The sequence below is a fragment of the Brienomyrus brachyistius genome, chromosome 5, assembly GCF_023856365.1.
Source record: "Brienomyrus brachyistius isolate T26 chromosome 5, BBRACH_0.4, whole genome shotgun sequence".
In the NCBI taxonomy this organism is placed as follows: Eukaryota; Metazoa; Chordata; class Actinopteri; order Osteoglossiformes; family Mormyridae; genus Brienomyrus; species Brienomyrus brachyistius.
The window spans coordinates 9,242,452-9,258,464 of NC_064537.1; the positions used below are offsets into that span (position 1 = coordinate 9,242,452).

A 16,013-nucleotide genomic window follows, 5' to 3' on the forward strand; every position below is an offset into this window, starting at 1 on the left:
TTTTTATTCGTTGAAAGTGTCAAGGACATTTTTTCATACTTTCTGGCATTATCATTTTTATTATCATCTCATTTTCATCAAAAATCTTTGTTGTTGAATAGTCGGGAAAGTTTACATATAACACAGTTCGTTAGTCTGATTTGAGTTACCATCTTCATTAGACAAAGAAAAAATTATCACTACATTAGTGATATGAATTAGTGTAAGGCTTTATGCATACAAGTTTATTTTACAAACAGAAATTAGACCTTGTTGTTGAATTCTAAACGGTACTAAGCATTCTTGGAGTACCAGAAAGGAACCGGACACATGAGATCGAATGCACGCTTTCCTGCAGTTAGAGAAAATGACGGTGTAATTTCCTCCTGCCTATAAAAAAAAGGTACTATGCGCTCTACAGTACAGATACTCGACCTAAGAGTGGGAAGAAATGTTTCCGTTGGACCACCATGTTCAGCAGGAATGGCAAGAACAAGATGTGACACAGCAGCGCGTAGATTGTGAAGGTCATGGTGACTCATCTGATCAGGTTACACCCCTTCACTGCTCAGAAGCCCACTGTCTGCACTCTGCAGCGCTGGACCTATGAAAGGGAATTGCCATATGTTGTTAATTTAGGCACAGAGACCACACTGTTATTCAGTTCTGAGTTTCCTTCACCATTAAACTATAGGGCCTGCGAGCATTCTTTCCATCTTGTACGAATGACATTTGGATCGGTTGTGCGTTTAGGACAAACTGCTCATTCATTTTATCGATTTTCTTTTTCTTTTAGGTAAAGAATAAGAAGTATATAAAGGGCAGGAGTATCTCAACCTTCCCCTTTCATCCTCTTTCCTATATCGAATGCAGAACTAGCAAGAAAACTCCGTCTCACAGTCACAATAAGTTCAGCGTTAGTTTTTGATTTTTTTTTTTTCTCAGAGGAAATTTTAACAGTCCACAGCCTACCTTCCCGATACAGGGCCCCAACTGAACAGTGCTAGAGTTTCCCTCCCCCTGAAAAAAATACAAAAAAAGGAAAAGAGCTCAATTCTGTGGGGCCCCAGCCAGATGTGGCATTTCTGTAAAAGCTGGTAACAGCGCAGTTATGAAGATCCATCCAAATAATACCCATGAAATTTAATGGAAAAAAAAATATATATATTTTAACGTAGTACCAGTGTTTTTATCTGGATATTTTGTTTGGTCTCTGTGGATCGTTCCTTGTTATCCAGAGTTGCATGTGTGAAGTTCAGTATCCCGTTTAGTTTTAAGGTTTAGAGACAGAACAATCAGTAGATACAAAGATTTAAAAATCTATCTATCTATCTATCTATCTATCTATCTATCTATCTATCTATCTATCTATCTATCTATCTATCTATCTATCTATCTATCTATCTATCTATCTATCTATCTATCTATCTATCTATCTATCTATCTATCTATCTATCTATCTATCTATCTGTATGTGTATGTATGTATGTATGTGTGTATATATATTTCTTTCTCAGTATATGCATGCATTTTCATGTATCAGTTCTGCGTGAACATATTGAAAACCTTTGGCCGGAAAAAGAAAATGGAGGCCAGCTGAAACATTTGCGGCTCTTTAAAAATGTTAGTTGGTATTCAGACTTCTTTTCCTGTGCTTTCAGGTGTTTACTGTCAGTTGCAAGTCTGGCAATTAAATGTGTGAAGATCAGCCTTTGCACAAAAACGCGGAAACCAGAGGGCGTTCAGCTGGGATGTGTGGAAGGACACCACAATGGGAAAGAAGGATCAGAACACCAGGAATTACAGCATGAGGGATGAAACGCGTACTAAGTGGATCATGAATAAAACATGAAGGGGATTTTTTTTTTTAAGTAAAAAATATGGAAACGAAGCAGCAACTTGGAAAAGTGAAAATGGATTGATGGGGGACCAAAGAGTGACTGTTTTATTTTTTTATTTTTTATTTTAATTTTTTCACATTGGAAGAGAGTCCGCTAAAGCAAATTAAAATGGCACGAAGAACTGAAGTAGATTCTTCTTTAAGCAACAGCTGAGAATGTCAAATTTTGCTGAGTGTTGTGTCAGCAGAACCAAGCAAAGCATTTTATCAGGCTGAAAAATCTACCGTGCTGTATATCGTACAGTACTGCTGCTAAGTCATTACAAAGCTGTTCTTTAGATTTAGAATTTAAAAAATAACTGTGACATCTGATTGTCTAGTTTAAAAATTTGCAGTGCGAATTTGCAGTGACTAAATGATTAATGTCAGTTTTCCGTAAAAATCACAATCATCACATTATTGCAAAGTTTTGTTTGCATCTAAGTGTTATTATAGTCATTGCTAAGACCTTAATTTTACTCCTGTTTTCCTCAGTCTACCTTTGTTACAAGAATGATTTAATTTTTTCTCATTAGTGCCAAACTGCTACATTTGCTTTATCAAAATTACAGCACCTGCGTTTCATATTATTATGCGATTGTAACGTAAATCGGTGTAGCCACAAATGCAACTTCTACTTTTGTTTCACTTTGCAGATACAAAGTTAACATACTATTTTTTTTATTAGTGCACCAATTAAAAAGAAACTGCAGCAATGCAGCTTGCTTGGCTAGGTCTCCAGTGACCAATGTGCTACAGCTAGAACGAATTCTTACAAGTATTGCTGCTATGACTGCCAAATTGCACCGGCTTCAGCTGCATTTATGACAATGTCGGACTTCTTCTGCTTGTGACTGCTATTTTGCCTGTGATTACAATTGAACATTTTTGTACTGTTACAGCTACGGAAAGAGCTGCAGTGTTCTCACCACAGTGTTGTGTCTTACAGTTTTAAAATTTTGGCAACGGACACGGGAAACAGTAGAGTTGCTTATAATTTATTCAACAAAGGGGGGTTTGGAAATGCAAAGTTTCCGTGAGAGTACTGTTCCCCCTACACCCCATCTGGGGTTCACCAGTGCGATTGATGGAGGCAGGGGGACCTCTTCCTACCTAGCCCAGCCATTAGGTCCTCAAAACTCCCCAAGAATGCCAGAGGAGTATGTGGGAGTCCAACAGCAACAACACAATCCTCACTCTATGATGTCCCTCCAGACCAGCCATGCAGCCCTTATGCAGGGTTATGCTTCTCGAGGCAGAGGAGGTGGCGGTGGAGAAGCCTTGCCATGTGATGCAAAACATGGTGGTGGAAACAGCACCAACAGCCCTTATCGGAAAGACATGGTGGATTATTATTATTCATCGACAAACAAGGAAGGACACCGAAGAGGGGGCCAAGGATTAGGTTATGGGACAGGTTTGGGTTTTTCAAATATGGATGGACAAGTGCCTCACCAGTACCGGCCTGTGAGAACCTCAGGTTCTGCTTCTGGGATGTCTCGCTATCAGATGGACTATAGAGCAGTCGCTGGATCTGGTGGTAGTAGCAACAACAGTAATGGTAGTAGTGGTGTTGGAGCCTTTTCTCCCTCCCACCAATATAGTCTGGGTCAGAACCCCGCTGTCCAGACTGCAGCAGGATCTCAGATACACTTGCGTCATCAAGCCCCAAATTATCCTTCTCATCAGACTTTACATCATGGGCAACTTCAAAGGGCTTATGCTCTCCCAGGACACCGATTCCCACCTCCTTTCTCCTACCCCACAAATGCACCCACAGGTCCAGTCGGAGTCTATAACTCTCTGCCACAAAGATACCAGAGTGGAAGAAGTGGTGGCAGTTTTGAGAGTAAAAGTAACAGTTCTTCTAGTGCTACTTCAAGTCACAACCTTGGTTTAGCTAATCAGAATAATGCAGGGCAGTTTGACAGTGTTGGACAGAGTTACCCAGTTTCTGATTATTCATATAACTCTCAGTCATCTCATTCTCATCCCGCTCACCCGGTTCATCCTCATCGACACCCTCAGCAAAGTTTAGGCCCAGGTTATGACACTCCCAAAACACACCCACCTAATTTATTGAACCAGCCGGGGCTTCCTTACCCTAAACACCCTTCATCTTCAAAGTCTTCCTCTTCCTCTATGAATCTTTCTGTGCCTCAGTTCCCATCACATGACCTTTCCAAATCTCCAATGCATTCCCAAACTCAGCAGCCTCAAATCCATCAAAACTTTAGCCCAATCTCCAATCCATCTCCAGTTGCTTCTGTTGTGCAGTCACCCAGCTGTAGTTCATCACCTTCACCATTGATGGGTATTTTAGAAGGAGCAGGCAGCTCTGTTGTACCCCCTACACACCCCCAGTCACATCCCCCTATACAAAAATCTCGAAACAGCCACAATCGTCTATTGCAGATGATGCCTCAGCTGAGCCCTACACCCAGCTCTAACAGCAACAGCAGTAGTTGTGGCAGCAGTGGTAATGTTAGTACTGCTGGTCTGAATGCAAATACAGGTAGCAGTCATTCTCAAACACGAGTCGGAGTAGGAACCAAAGGAGGGGTCAGTGATGAACGTTCATCTTCTTCCTTCTACTCCTCTTCCTCACATGATAAGCTAACATTGGACCCTGGGACCAACAGTTTAAATGCTCTGTCTTCACAAGTGGCTAATTTACCGGATACTGTGCAACACGTGATGCTTTCTGATTCTGTGCTATCAGACAAGAGAAACAAAGATACTGGGCACCAAGTTCAAAAACCAATGCATGCTACGCCTGCAGATCAGCAGAGAAACAGTGATGTTAGTGCTCCTTGTGGTGCACCGATAAGGACCGAACCCAGTAAAAGACCAAATAGTGGGGGTGCCAGTTCTGAATGTGGAATAGATGAAGACTCTCAGCCATTGGAGAACCCAAGAGATGATGGTGGTGATGGCGAGGAGCTTTCAGAAACCCCAACTGAGAAGATGGCAACGTTGAGTGAAACTAAGTCAACTGGTAGCTGTCCCCCACTGCAGAATCCAATGAACCGAGCGGAAGTCAAGTCCCAAAATGAAGGTGGTAGTCAGGTTTCACCTCTTCCTGATTCTTCTGCTCCTTCATCTTCCTCATTTTCCTCTCACCTTAGTCCATCTGTAGAGCACAGTGCGTTCCTTTCTCCAACGCACCCTCCTTCAGCTTCCCTCTCAGCTTCTTCAACTCCCTCTCCCACCATCACTTCATCAGCCAAGTCCGGTGCTTGTTGCGTTCGACCTAAAGTGATGGATTGTGAACAGTTAAGCAATAAAAATGAGCAAGGAGTAAACAAGGGCAGTACAATGGCTGAGAGAAAACAGAATAGTGATATTTGTCAAGGAAGAGAAAAATATGGCAAAGAGAAGGGGAAAACCAAACAAAATGAAGAAGAAAGTCACACTGAGGAATGCACCAAAGAAAAGGAGGGTGAAATAGAAAAACTGAAAGATTTTGAACATTCTAATGAACCAGGCATTAAACAGAATTCAGAAACACATACTGCAGGAGGTGTAGGGGTGATTGTCTCAACTCGGTCAGAAATTACGCAACAGGAAGAACAGTCAAATGCTGTCATGTCCGAACCAATTTATAAGCCTGATTGTCCTAACAACCCAGGAGGTTATAGCTCTTACGCTAAACAACAGACTCCTTCTCAGTTTTCCTTCATAGATTCCAGTAACCACAATGGAGAAAGTAGGTGTAATCTGAGTACTAACCCTTCACCTCACGGAGCAAAAGTTTCCCCTAAATCCTCCGTTGAGCACTGGTTAGCTTCTCATGCCCATTCGGACACTCAGAAGGCACTGCTTAGTTATTCTAAATCACCACAAAATAGTGGGATGAAGAACAGTGGGCGACCCGTGTTGAGTGAAGTAGCAATGGGACCGAATTTTCAGTTTCAAGAATACTGCCAACCACAGCGTCAATACAGCCCTGAAGTAAGAAAAACGTTGGATATTGACGGCCATGGAAGGAAAGACTTGGGATCAGTGACTGAAAGGGGAAGAGATGGCAATGCTCAATTACAGCATCCATTTCCAAGTCTCTTGCAAGAAGTTCTCCAAGGTTACCACACAGACAAAAATTATGCACGTAGCGAAAGAATTGCTCAGCAGTTCCAAGCACCTGTTTCTCATAACTACTCCCATTACAGACATTCTCAAACTACGATGGAACATACAAGGCCTCATGTCATGACCAGTCCAGCTAGGATGGCTATGAACCATCATATCCAAACTCAAACATCAGCCTATGAAAAACTGTACCCTCTTAAGGAGAGACATGAAAGTGAGGTTTGCATAGGGCAGGACCCCCTTGTCAGTTCATGGGGTTCTGTAGGAGCTGGAACAAAAAGAGCCCAATGGAATACTTTAGATAAGTGCAAAGTGGAACCTCCAAGTCACTCTACCTCAACCATGCCACTGTCCGCTGACCTTTCAATACTGCCTCATTCCAGACACATCAATTTGGCCGACTACTCCCTACCTTCCAGGAAACTTTCTTCAAACCATTCAAGCCCCTCTTCTGCAGTACAGCAGCTGCTACTGCAGGAGACTGACCAAATAGGCCACAGCGGAATAACAGCGGCACAGCCTCAGAACACGTCATTGTCTGAACGCCGTTCAGTTATCTGTGACATTGCACCATCTTGTCTCGCTACTCCTGATAGAGAACTTGACGGAGTGAAAGGAGAGAGAAGTAATTGTGAGTCACAAAGTGAGTGCAAAGGAACTTCTGTCATTCAGCAATCAGTCACGTTCTCTGCAACAGTAGATAAAGGGAGCACCAGTAACGAACAAGGCGTAAAAAGGGAAATGGAGCCAGAGGAAAAACAGCAGGATATTAAAAAAGCCCATCATCTTGAAACATCAGTTAAAAATGATTTTCCCGCTAATGAAAATGTCTCTGAACATGACAATGCACCCCATCAACCACAGGACAAAAAGCCATCTAAGGATGGAAGAGTTAATCTGGAAAAATTAACCCCTTATCAGCCCCACCATCCTCGACATTCACACGCGAACACTCATTCATCAGTAGCCTCTTCAAGGTTCCATGCCTACTTTGAAGGATCAGAGGAAACCAGCCCTTCTGCTGTGACTGGTGGATTTGGGTTTAAAGACGGAAGAAAGGAGACTAACAAAACTCTTCAACATCCACACCACCTTTCCCCGCATCATAACTTTTCTTCTCTTTCTCTAGCACAAAACCCACAGTCTACTGACAAATTACAGACGTATCTTCAGTCCAATTCCAGTTCTCTCCGATCTTCTCACAGTTCAGATGGCTGGACAGCTCCAAACAATATTCAGCCTTCTTATAAAGACATAAAGTTTCCAGGTTCTGGCCAACAGCAAAACCAATTAGCTGCCACTCAGCAGCAATCACCAAAGATATCTCCGCATGGAAGCTTCTGTGAGAAAATGTGGGACCAAACATCCGAAAAAGAGAAAGAAGGAAAAAGGGAAGAAGAAAATATTCAAAGACGACAGCAGCCTCCTTTGTCAGTTCTACCTCTGGCCCCACCAACAGAGACAAAGCAATTCGAATCAAATCCCTCCAGAGTAGAATCACAGAATATTTTAAAATCACTTCATGGAGTGTCTGATAAAGGAGACAGTAGCGGTAAAAGCATTAATATAATGACTCATGGTAAAACCAGAACAGGGAGCTCTGGAGATACAAATCCATTAATGATGAGAAGAAGGGTTCGTTCTTTTATTTCCCCAATTCCTGCAAAACGCCAGCACCAGGATGTGTGTCAGCAGCGAGGGACCCCTAGTCAGCACTCCAATATTGTACTCAGTTCTGCAACCAGACATGTTACTTCTGGTCTCTCCAGTTCAAATGCAACTCACTATAATCTGACCAATCAGAAAACACATCCCACCACACCTCCTCGAAGTGACTCTCCGAAATCCCCATGTTCTCTTGCTAAAACAAAAATTCTTCCACCCAGGAAAAGCAGGGGTCTGAAACTAGAGGCAATAGTGCAGAAAATTACACCCACTCTTAAAAAAACTGCTAATACTAATAGTAATGTTAATATGGATTCCGTATCAAATCATTTGTCTCTGACAGACGTTGCTTCTTATGGCCCTGATACCCCTGACCATGACTCTACAGATGGAGGAGTTTTCATAAGAGCTGGAGCTGAGTCTGAGAATTGCCTACCCTACCTGAGTGAAGGTCTCTCTTTAGACGACATTATATCATACAGAGGTGTTGAACAGACAGGCCCTCCACCTCCCACTGCCTACCCTTGTGACCCTCACCAGGATCCACGCATTCTTAAATGTGATATGATGGGGAACATAGCCATGGGTGTTGTCAGAGACCTGGAGCCAGAGTTAGACTTTGGAGTTGGGGCGTCAGGACATCCTAAAGTAGATAATGACTGTGCTGGAGAGAAGGACAAGGATGATTTACAGGTGCCTCCTGATTTCCCTCTCTTAGGACCGTTACCTCCAGCTCCACCTTTACCATGTCCTGTACAGGGTTCACCACCTCCTTTATCTTCTGGATTATCTGACATCCAAAACTTTACAGCTACTTATCAGCAACTGGAAACCCGACGAGGTGAACACACGGCAGCCATGCTTTTGAGACAAAAACTTCAGGAAGGTGAGATGGGAATGGGTACGGATACTTATGCCGGAAGGGACTTCCTTGGTACCAAGTCATCACATCACAATGAAAGTCTAGGGCACTGCCTCCTGGCTAATCCGCCACATATCCAAATGCCGCACCATCATCAGCTGTCTTCTCCGAGGAACATTATGACGGGCTCACAATTTATAGAACCTAAGCTTGAGAATGCAGTGCCTAAAGGCTATTTTCCATCCGGGAAAAAAAGGGGACGACCTGTTGGTAGCGTGAATAAGCAGAAGCGAATTCAATCCCAGCCTCAGAGTTTACCCGTTGCCATTCTCCCCAGTTCACAGACATCTACGTCTGTTCCTGCTGCCACAGCTCCTGCAGAGGCGCAGAATTGTAACACCATAAATGTAATTCCTGCAGACTCTCCGCAAACTGAGAAAGTGCCTACTACCCCCGTTTCTCCTAGTAATACATCCCAGATGGGAAATGAAGTTGTTGAGGCTGAAGAGACAAAAGTTGAGTTTAGTGTGAAGCCCTGCAAGCAGAGACAGGCAAAGAGGGAGGAAAGCCATGGAGGGCTCAGTCAAAAGCAGAGAAGGCAAGAGGTAGACAGCATACCGGACAAGGAGGATATTAATGCTGGAATTGGAGAAATTAGCAGTGCGGGCATTTTCCATGCTTACAGTAAGTCAGCTTTTGCTCCCTACATTCATGTAGAGAGTAAACTGGAGATGGGGAATGTGTGCACTATAGTAAACTGGGAAGATGAAAAGAAAAAGTTAGACAGTACTGCAGATGATGGAGGAGGGAGATGCACAGCAAAGGAAGGAGTATATGGCGCTGCTCCTCCCAGTTCAACCCTTTCTTTACTAGTCAAGAGAGATGGGGAGAAGAGTAAAGTTAAAGAGAAGAAAATGTTAGAAAATGTAGAGACAGTTCTTATTCAGTCTAGCCCGACTGGTAAGGCACTTCCTTCATCTGGGCATGTTCTCCCAGGACCTGCGATGAGTGAGTCAAGCACACGTGGCCATCTCCTTTGCTGCTTGTGCAAAAAGTGGGCTAACTACAAAGATCTGGGTGACCTCTATGGACCCTACTACCCTCCTGATTATTTAACAAAACTTTCTAAGAATCCTCCGGTCACAAGGCAAAGTCAAGGAACAGTCAGGCTAAGCAGTCCAGAGGTAAATTTAGGATCCATCACAGCTGAATCAGCCAAACAAGAGAGCTCTGAGGTGGCAATCAAAACCCATACATCCCAAATAAGTAGCAATTCAGCAGCGGATCAAGCTACTGACCTTGACCTCGCCACCACTGTAACAGACACAACATCTGTAAGAGATGAACTGGATGCACAGTGCGACATGGGCGATATTGGGAACAATGACAATTTACCGAATATCCAGGACTTGGTGTCTGAAAAGAACACTACGGCTGTAGAGTTAAAACCATTGGAGGAACGAAATAATCTTGATCAACAGTTAACGAGTCAACAGTCACAAACAGAGGATGCCCAGAAAAGGCCACAACACAGGAAACTAACCTCTCACCCACGTTTCAAAAGGCGACATAAGTCAAACGAGGACTTGCGCAAAACTGCACCGACCAACAATAAAGCCTTATTGCCCTTCCAGCCCCCTCCACCTCTGCAACTTCTTAAGCAGGGTGACTCTGATCTTTCAGCAGCATTGGCCATGCTCCCTCAGGTGCCCTTAGATCCTGAAGAGTTGTGGGTACATGAGGGCTGCATAGTCTGGGCCAGTGGGGTATTTTTGGTCAATGGAAGGCTGTACGGGCTACAGGAGGCACTAGATGGTGCAAGAGACATGGTGAGTTTCTGCTCCACTATTATTCTTATCTTTCGTCTAACTTTATGTCTGGTTTATCCATACTTACCTTTTTATTTATCACTATGTATTATTTGTTTTATTTTAGGGCATCATTTATTTAACTATAGTAATCATAGGTTTGATGCTAAGTTGTGTATAAATCAAAATCACTCTGTTAGTCAGCCTCTGTTAACATTGAAATTGCTGAACGTATGACAGCATTGACATGACATCATGGGTGTAAATTTTGTTATATCGTTGTTTAGCAAATGATTTTAACTTTCAACCTCGAGAATAATGACTTATTGAGGGTAGGGTAATTGGAATCAGATGTTCCAAACTATTTTGTGGTGGGTTAGACCGCAAAGCATTCTGTTCTAGTGTAACATGACCCAGGTGAATCCATATTAATATCAACCAAGTTTGCTAAAGACAACATGAATGTTCTGCAACACTACTGGAATGATGTTCTATGTAAAAATTTGATTAAACTGAACCAGTATATGTACACATTCTTGGAGGAAACAAAACATTGCAAAACCAACCTTGTCCCAACTGTGACGTATGGCGGAGGAAGTATAATGATTGGCCTATTTTGAGGCCTTGGAGATCTTGCAATCAATGAAGAAAGTTGAATCAGACAATACTGCAGCAGAGTGTCAGGGTATCTGTCTGTGATTTGCAAAAGAAAGAAGATTGGCCGTTCAGCCGGACTATGACCCAAAACAGGGTTAATCGGGAAACATTTTACATGAATTGATGGAGTTTTTATAGAGGAACTGACCAAAGTGCTTCTTAACCACTGCACATTCTTTCCATCTGTGACCCTCACTGTTTAAGCAATTTGGTCAACAACAATGTGGAAATATAAAATATTGTATGCCGTGTTTATTAAGTAAGACTTTATTATTATGACAGATGAAGATCGGGTTACATTTTAAGAGGCAGTCATGCAGAAATCTAGCTAATTCCAAAGGGTTCATAAGCTATTTCTCACAACTGTGAACGTCTGGTAAACACGTGCAATACTGAGGTCAAGCTAATTGAAATTGCTGCTGCAATTCTGCGAAATTTTATTCTTAACGTGACACAACATAAGGGTAATATAAGGAATGTATTACCAGCTGTGTGAAGGAAATCACATAAATTTTATATTTAACTCTGGTCACGCAATTTGGACCCTGGTAATGCAATAGAGAGAAGTGCAATGCACAGGACTTCCTCCTATGTTTAAAGCGTTTGCTGTCATTTAGTTTAGCTTAACAGTGGTAGTGTGTGTTGTAACGCAGACCTTCCCCTTTTCTCTGGTAGTGCTGCTCTTACTGCGAGATGGTGGGTTCAACCCTTGGCTGCTACAGCAAAGGCTGCACTCTGAGATATCACTACCTGTGTGCCATAGAGGCAGGTCAGAGCTCACAATTGGAACCTTTCTGCATTTTGTACATTGCTGGCTGCGTGTAAGATCAGGATGTTGTCAAGTGTCCATGTTTGGATACCAACAAATGTGCCAAATGCACTACAGGCCTACATGAGCCCATTAATGCATGCTTTTGTTTCCAGTTAATACACATGGTTGTACCCATTAGTCCAAGTTTTGCATGTTCTCCTGAGATCAAGGGGAAAAGGTTTTTCCCATTTAGATTTTTTTCAGCATCAATTAAGCGTTGAGGTAGGAAAAATTAACACACCCCAAACATGTGATGACATCTTAAACAATGGGATTTAGTAGAGTGGTATGCATAGTGTAAGAGATAAGAGCTAAACCATAATGTCCCTTACAGAGGACAAAAAATAATTACTGGGGTATTTATTTGTAGGCAAAATATGTCCTTGCATAAACTTATCTGTTTACTGCATATGTTTGTGTAAGTACTATAGCCTCACAGTATATGAGACTTATGTGTATTAATAACCATAAATTCATATATTAATATGCACATTCCTTCAATCTTTCTTTATACCCAAAGACTGCTCTCTGAATGAAGACAACTTCTCACTACGGTGTCCAAAGCACAAGGTGAGAATACAAAAGACTTCTTGGCATAAACTGTGTAAGAAAAATGTGCATAATATATATAATTTCTGGAGTTGGCAGCTATTTGCTGCGGGTATACATATCATGCATTAAAATGCATTAAATCAGTAGCTAAATCTGTAGCCCATTGCTGGACCCACACAAAAGGCCAAACCGTCAATCAGGGTTTGATTTTAATACTAACTGCAATCTGCTTCAAAGATGTACCAGCAACACTAATCACGAGTGGTGAGAGACTGAACACCTCACTACTCCGAGTGTTTACATCAGTCTGCAGACCACAAATTATCACCAGATTTATATTAAGACGTCCAGGAGGCTTTCCCTGCTCCCCCCCCACCCCCACACACACACTTCCCTCACCTTTTCTTTCAGAACAGTAATGCACACCTCCACCTCACACCTTCCGTCGCCCTGGTCTGTTTCCATTTTACACTCAGCTGCAATCTCGCAGGGCGCCTTGCTAAAGTGTTAGCACTCATTTGGAGAGTGGTGCCTTAGTCACTGCAGGCAGCTGGCAGTGCAGAGCTGCCTGTTTCCTTGCTCAGGGCTGTAAATGTGGCCACCAGTGATGCCCTTCCATACATCACAGGTCCCTCGATAGCCGTTATTACTTTTGGGACGGATTTCCTTCAGTTTGGTTAAACGAAGGCCTGGCTGCATGACTTGTGTTTATGCTCTATCCCTGTCGTGTTGACAAAATAGCGAAATCGAATTGTCTTCACATGCGACGTGCCCTGGAATCGGAGCTGTTTTTAACCAATTCCCCAGATTGACACTGCACTCAGGCAGTGGCATCAATGCTGTCTTCCATCTGTTGTCCTGCAGTTCCCTCAGAACAGTAAACCAGCTAAGGTTGTGGATCCAGATCAGTCGGGGAGAGGCTGAGGGCACCAATGATGGGGAAATGTAAGACCATCTAGGATCGGTGAGTCGTGATTAAACTGAAACTGAGACTGAGACTGCAGCAGTGCAATAAGCAGCTTAACGTGGCAGATCGTCCCTGGTGCTGTGTGACATCGTGTCGGTGCTGTGTGACATCATGTCGGTGCTGTGTGACATCATGTCGGTGCTGTGTGACATCGTGTCGGTGCTGTGTGACATCGTGTCGGTGTTGCTGCTCCAATAGCTGCATGTCGAAACTGACCGCTTGACTGCAAGACCTCTAAGCAGACTGCTCTGTTTTAGGTCAACTGGAAAAAGATGAAGGGATGAAGCGGAGACAAGGATGGGGGAAAAGGAAGAAAATGGGATTTTATTTTAGTTCTGCCGAACAAGAAAATACATTTTTATAAAGGGAAAACAAAAAAAAATAAACTTTTTAAAATGATTTTTCTGTCTTCAGTTTGGACAAGAAATAAAAAGGTGGATTAATCAAAGAAGATAGTGAGGGAGCGCAAAGGGACCGGACGGAAAAAAAAATGAACCAAACCCTCGGACTGAGACTATTAAGATGGAAAGACATTGCATTGAATATGCCGAAAAAAAAAGAAAGTGAGGTGTTTCACCTTTCATTCTAATCATTATGGTTTTTTAATCTTTCCTTTTTAAATCCTAAATGCATAGGAATTCATACCGAAGGCTGGAGACAAGGACGTTGTGAGCGAAGCACGTGAAAACAGCAAGGGGGCAACTTTCTGAAGGAAATGGGCCAGTGTATTAATGGACTATTATTATCATTATTAAGTTTTGCTATTGTCATTGTAATTTTCTTTGTTATCGCCGTGAAAGCGCTTTTGATTTGAATCTTATCTCAGTTTGAAATTTCATAGGGTACAAAAGAAATATCATTTAGGTCTCGTTCACCAGACGTGTGTCACGTTGCCTCAGGCTTCAGAAAACGGAGATTTCGCAAAGAGGTGTTTTTCCTTGGACGTGTGTAATGCAGGAATTCCTGTTTGGTTATTTTTTTTTGCTTGTGGACAAGTGCCTGGTCATCTTCTGCGGTCTCATTTCACCGCTTTCCGCAGAGCACAGGAGCGTCCTACATACGTGCTTAAACTTTTATAGTTTATTATCTACCTGATGGGGAAAAAAAAAGATATTTCCGAGCAAAACAAGTGGCAACATTGAGGCAGAGTCAAATGGACAAAGACGGACTGAGCATTTACCCATTTTACAAAGGCATTGTTATAAAGCTGACTTGTAAACTGAGCTGTGTTACTGTCCTCATCATTTTTATTGTTTTTTTATTTTATTTTATTTTATTCTGGTGAAAACAAAGGTGTGACAATGCAAAAGATGAGTTTTGGAGCCTCCTGTAAATAAAAACATGAATTATAAATGTATTGACTAAAATAGAAAGGCACATGTGATGGTCTTTGCTTTTAAACGGTGTCTCTAGCTGACTGAGATGATTTTCTCTTTAACTGCCCTTCACTGATAATTCTGTAGTGTCACAACTTCAGAGGCGAGAATCTGTTTGAGCGCACGTCTGACTCCATATGTGTCATCCTGCAAGCCAAAAATATGTAGCTGGTGTAATTGATGTCTTGGAATTGCACGCAGTGTATGAGTGTGCGTGCTGCAGTGGATCATGGTGCCATCACTGGTGTTGCTCTGTCACCGTGACCCTCTGCTGGATCAGTGGTTATGGGAGGTGGTTGGTTAATCTTCCTGTTCTCTGAGTGAGACCCTATAGGCACCATGTATCTTCCACTTCCTTGTACATTCTATAATTTGAGGAAGTGTTTTCGAAACCACACTGATAAACCCGATGCTAAATGTGTCCAGAGCAAAGCAAGGTTTATTTCAGCCGGCAGGCATTTCAATGAAGACACATTTCGTTAGCATTATGTGACAGAGTCGGATTTGCTCATCCTATAGAGTGGGATCTTTGATGGCCAGATAATCGACATGTTGTTGTAAGCTCGCTTCGTCAGCATGGACCAAAGACTCGCTGTGTTGGTGTGTGGACTGATGTGCTTTGGAATAGAGGCTCAAGGTAAGATTTACACACCAGCTGCGGGGCAATTGATGTTGAGGTTAATGCTACTGTAGCGTTTTGTGGCTAACTGTGGTTCGGACTTAACATAAGGCGGGCAGCCGCAAAGAGACCCGAAAATTAGGCGCCCCATGGAGATAGAATTTTCAGAATTGACATTTGTTCATGTATGATAACACGATCATTTTAATTATAGCGACATGTCTGATTTGCATGCATCGTGACAGTTTTCGGGATAAACAAAGTTGCCCCCCCCATTCCAGCTGTAATGGACTATTCCTACTTTGAGACTTCGAGCTGCCCAGCTTGCTGTTCACCCTGGAGTCTAGTGATACTGGTGGTATCACTGCCAAGACATTTTGTGCAAAGTAACCTAACAGAAGAAGGGCTCAAACATACAAGACTAGCATTACATCTTCCATGTTCTTGGCACTGTCCCTCTAGAGTGGTAGGGAAACTGTGAACAGATGTGGAGAGGACGCAATTAAAGGAACATATGTGAAAATTCAGGGGTGTAGCATGGTATAGGCTGACTAGGCTGTAGCCTATGGCCACGGCAAAATACGTAAGGGTTAAACTATTTAAACGTAGCTGACTGATCCACCACCGCGATACCCCGTCCTCCCGATTGGCTAATTTTATCGACAGCACTCCCTCCCCTACCCTGATCAGTAAGTTTTACGGCCGGCACCCCACACTCTCGTTATTATATTTTTGATGTTCCATCCTTT

At 42.7% G+C, this 16,013-nt stretch overlaps 1 protein-coding gene across 2 annotated transcripts in view; it reads left to right on the forward strand.

The window, feature by feature from the left end:
• The window catches only part of LOC125742507 (transcription factor 20-like), a 34,492-nt gene that overhangs the window by 14,119 nt on the left and 4,360 nt on the right, over positions 1-16,013 (forward strand). For both annotated transcript variants that reach the window (XM_049014576.1, XM_049014577.1), the window contains exons 2-6: positions 1,641-10,303; positions 11,615-11,708; positions 12,271-12,320; positions 13,167-13,266; positions 13,527-15,282. In XM_049014576.1, coding sequence (XP_048870533.1) covers positions 2,882-10,303; positions 11,615-11,708; positions 12,271-12,320; positions 13,167-13,226 — 7,626 coding nt within the window. In that variant the 5' untranslated portion in view covers positions 1,641-2,881 and the 3' untranslated portion in view covers positions 13,227-13,266; positions 13,527-15,282. The remainder of the gene's footprint in view (positions 1-1,640; positions 10,304-11,614; positions 11,709-12,270; positions 12,321-13,166; positions 13,267-13,526; positions 15,283-16,013) is intronic.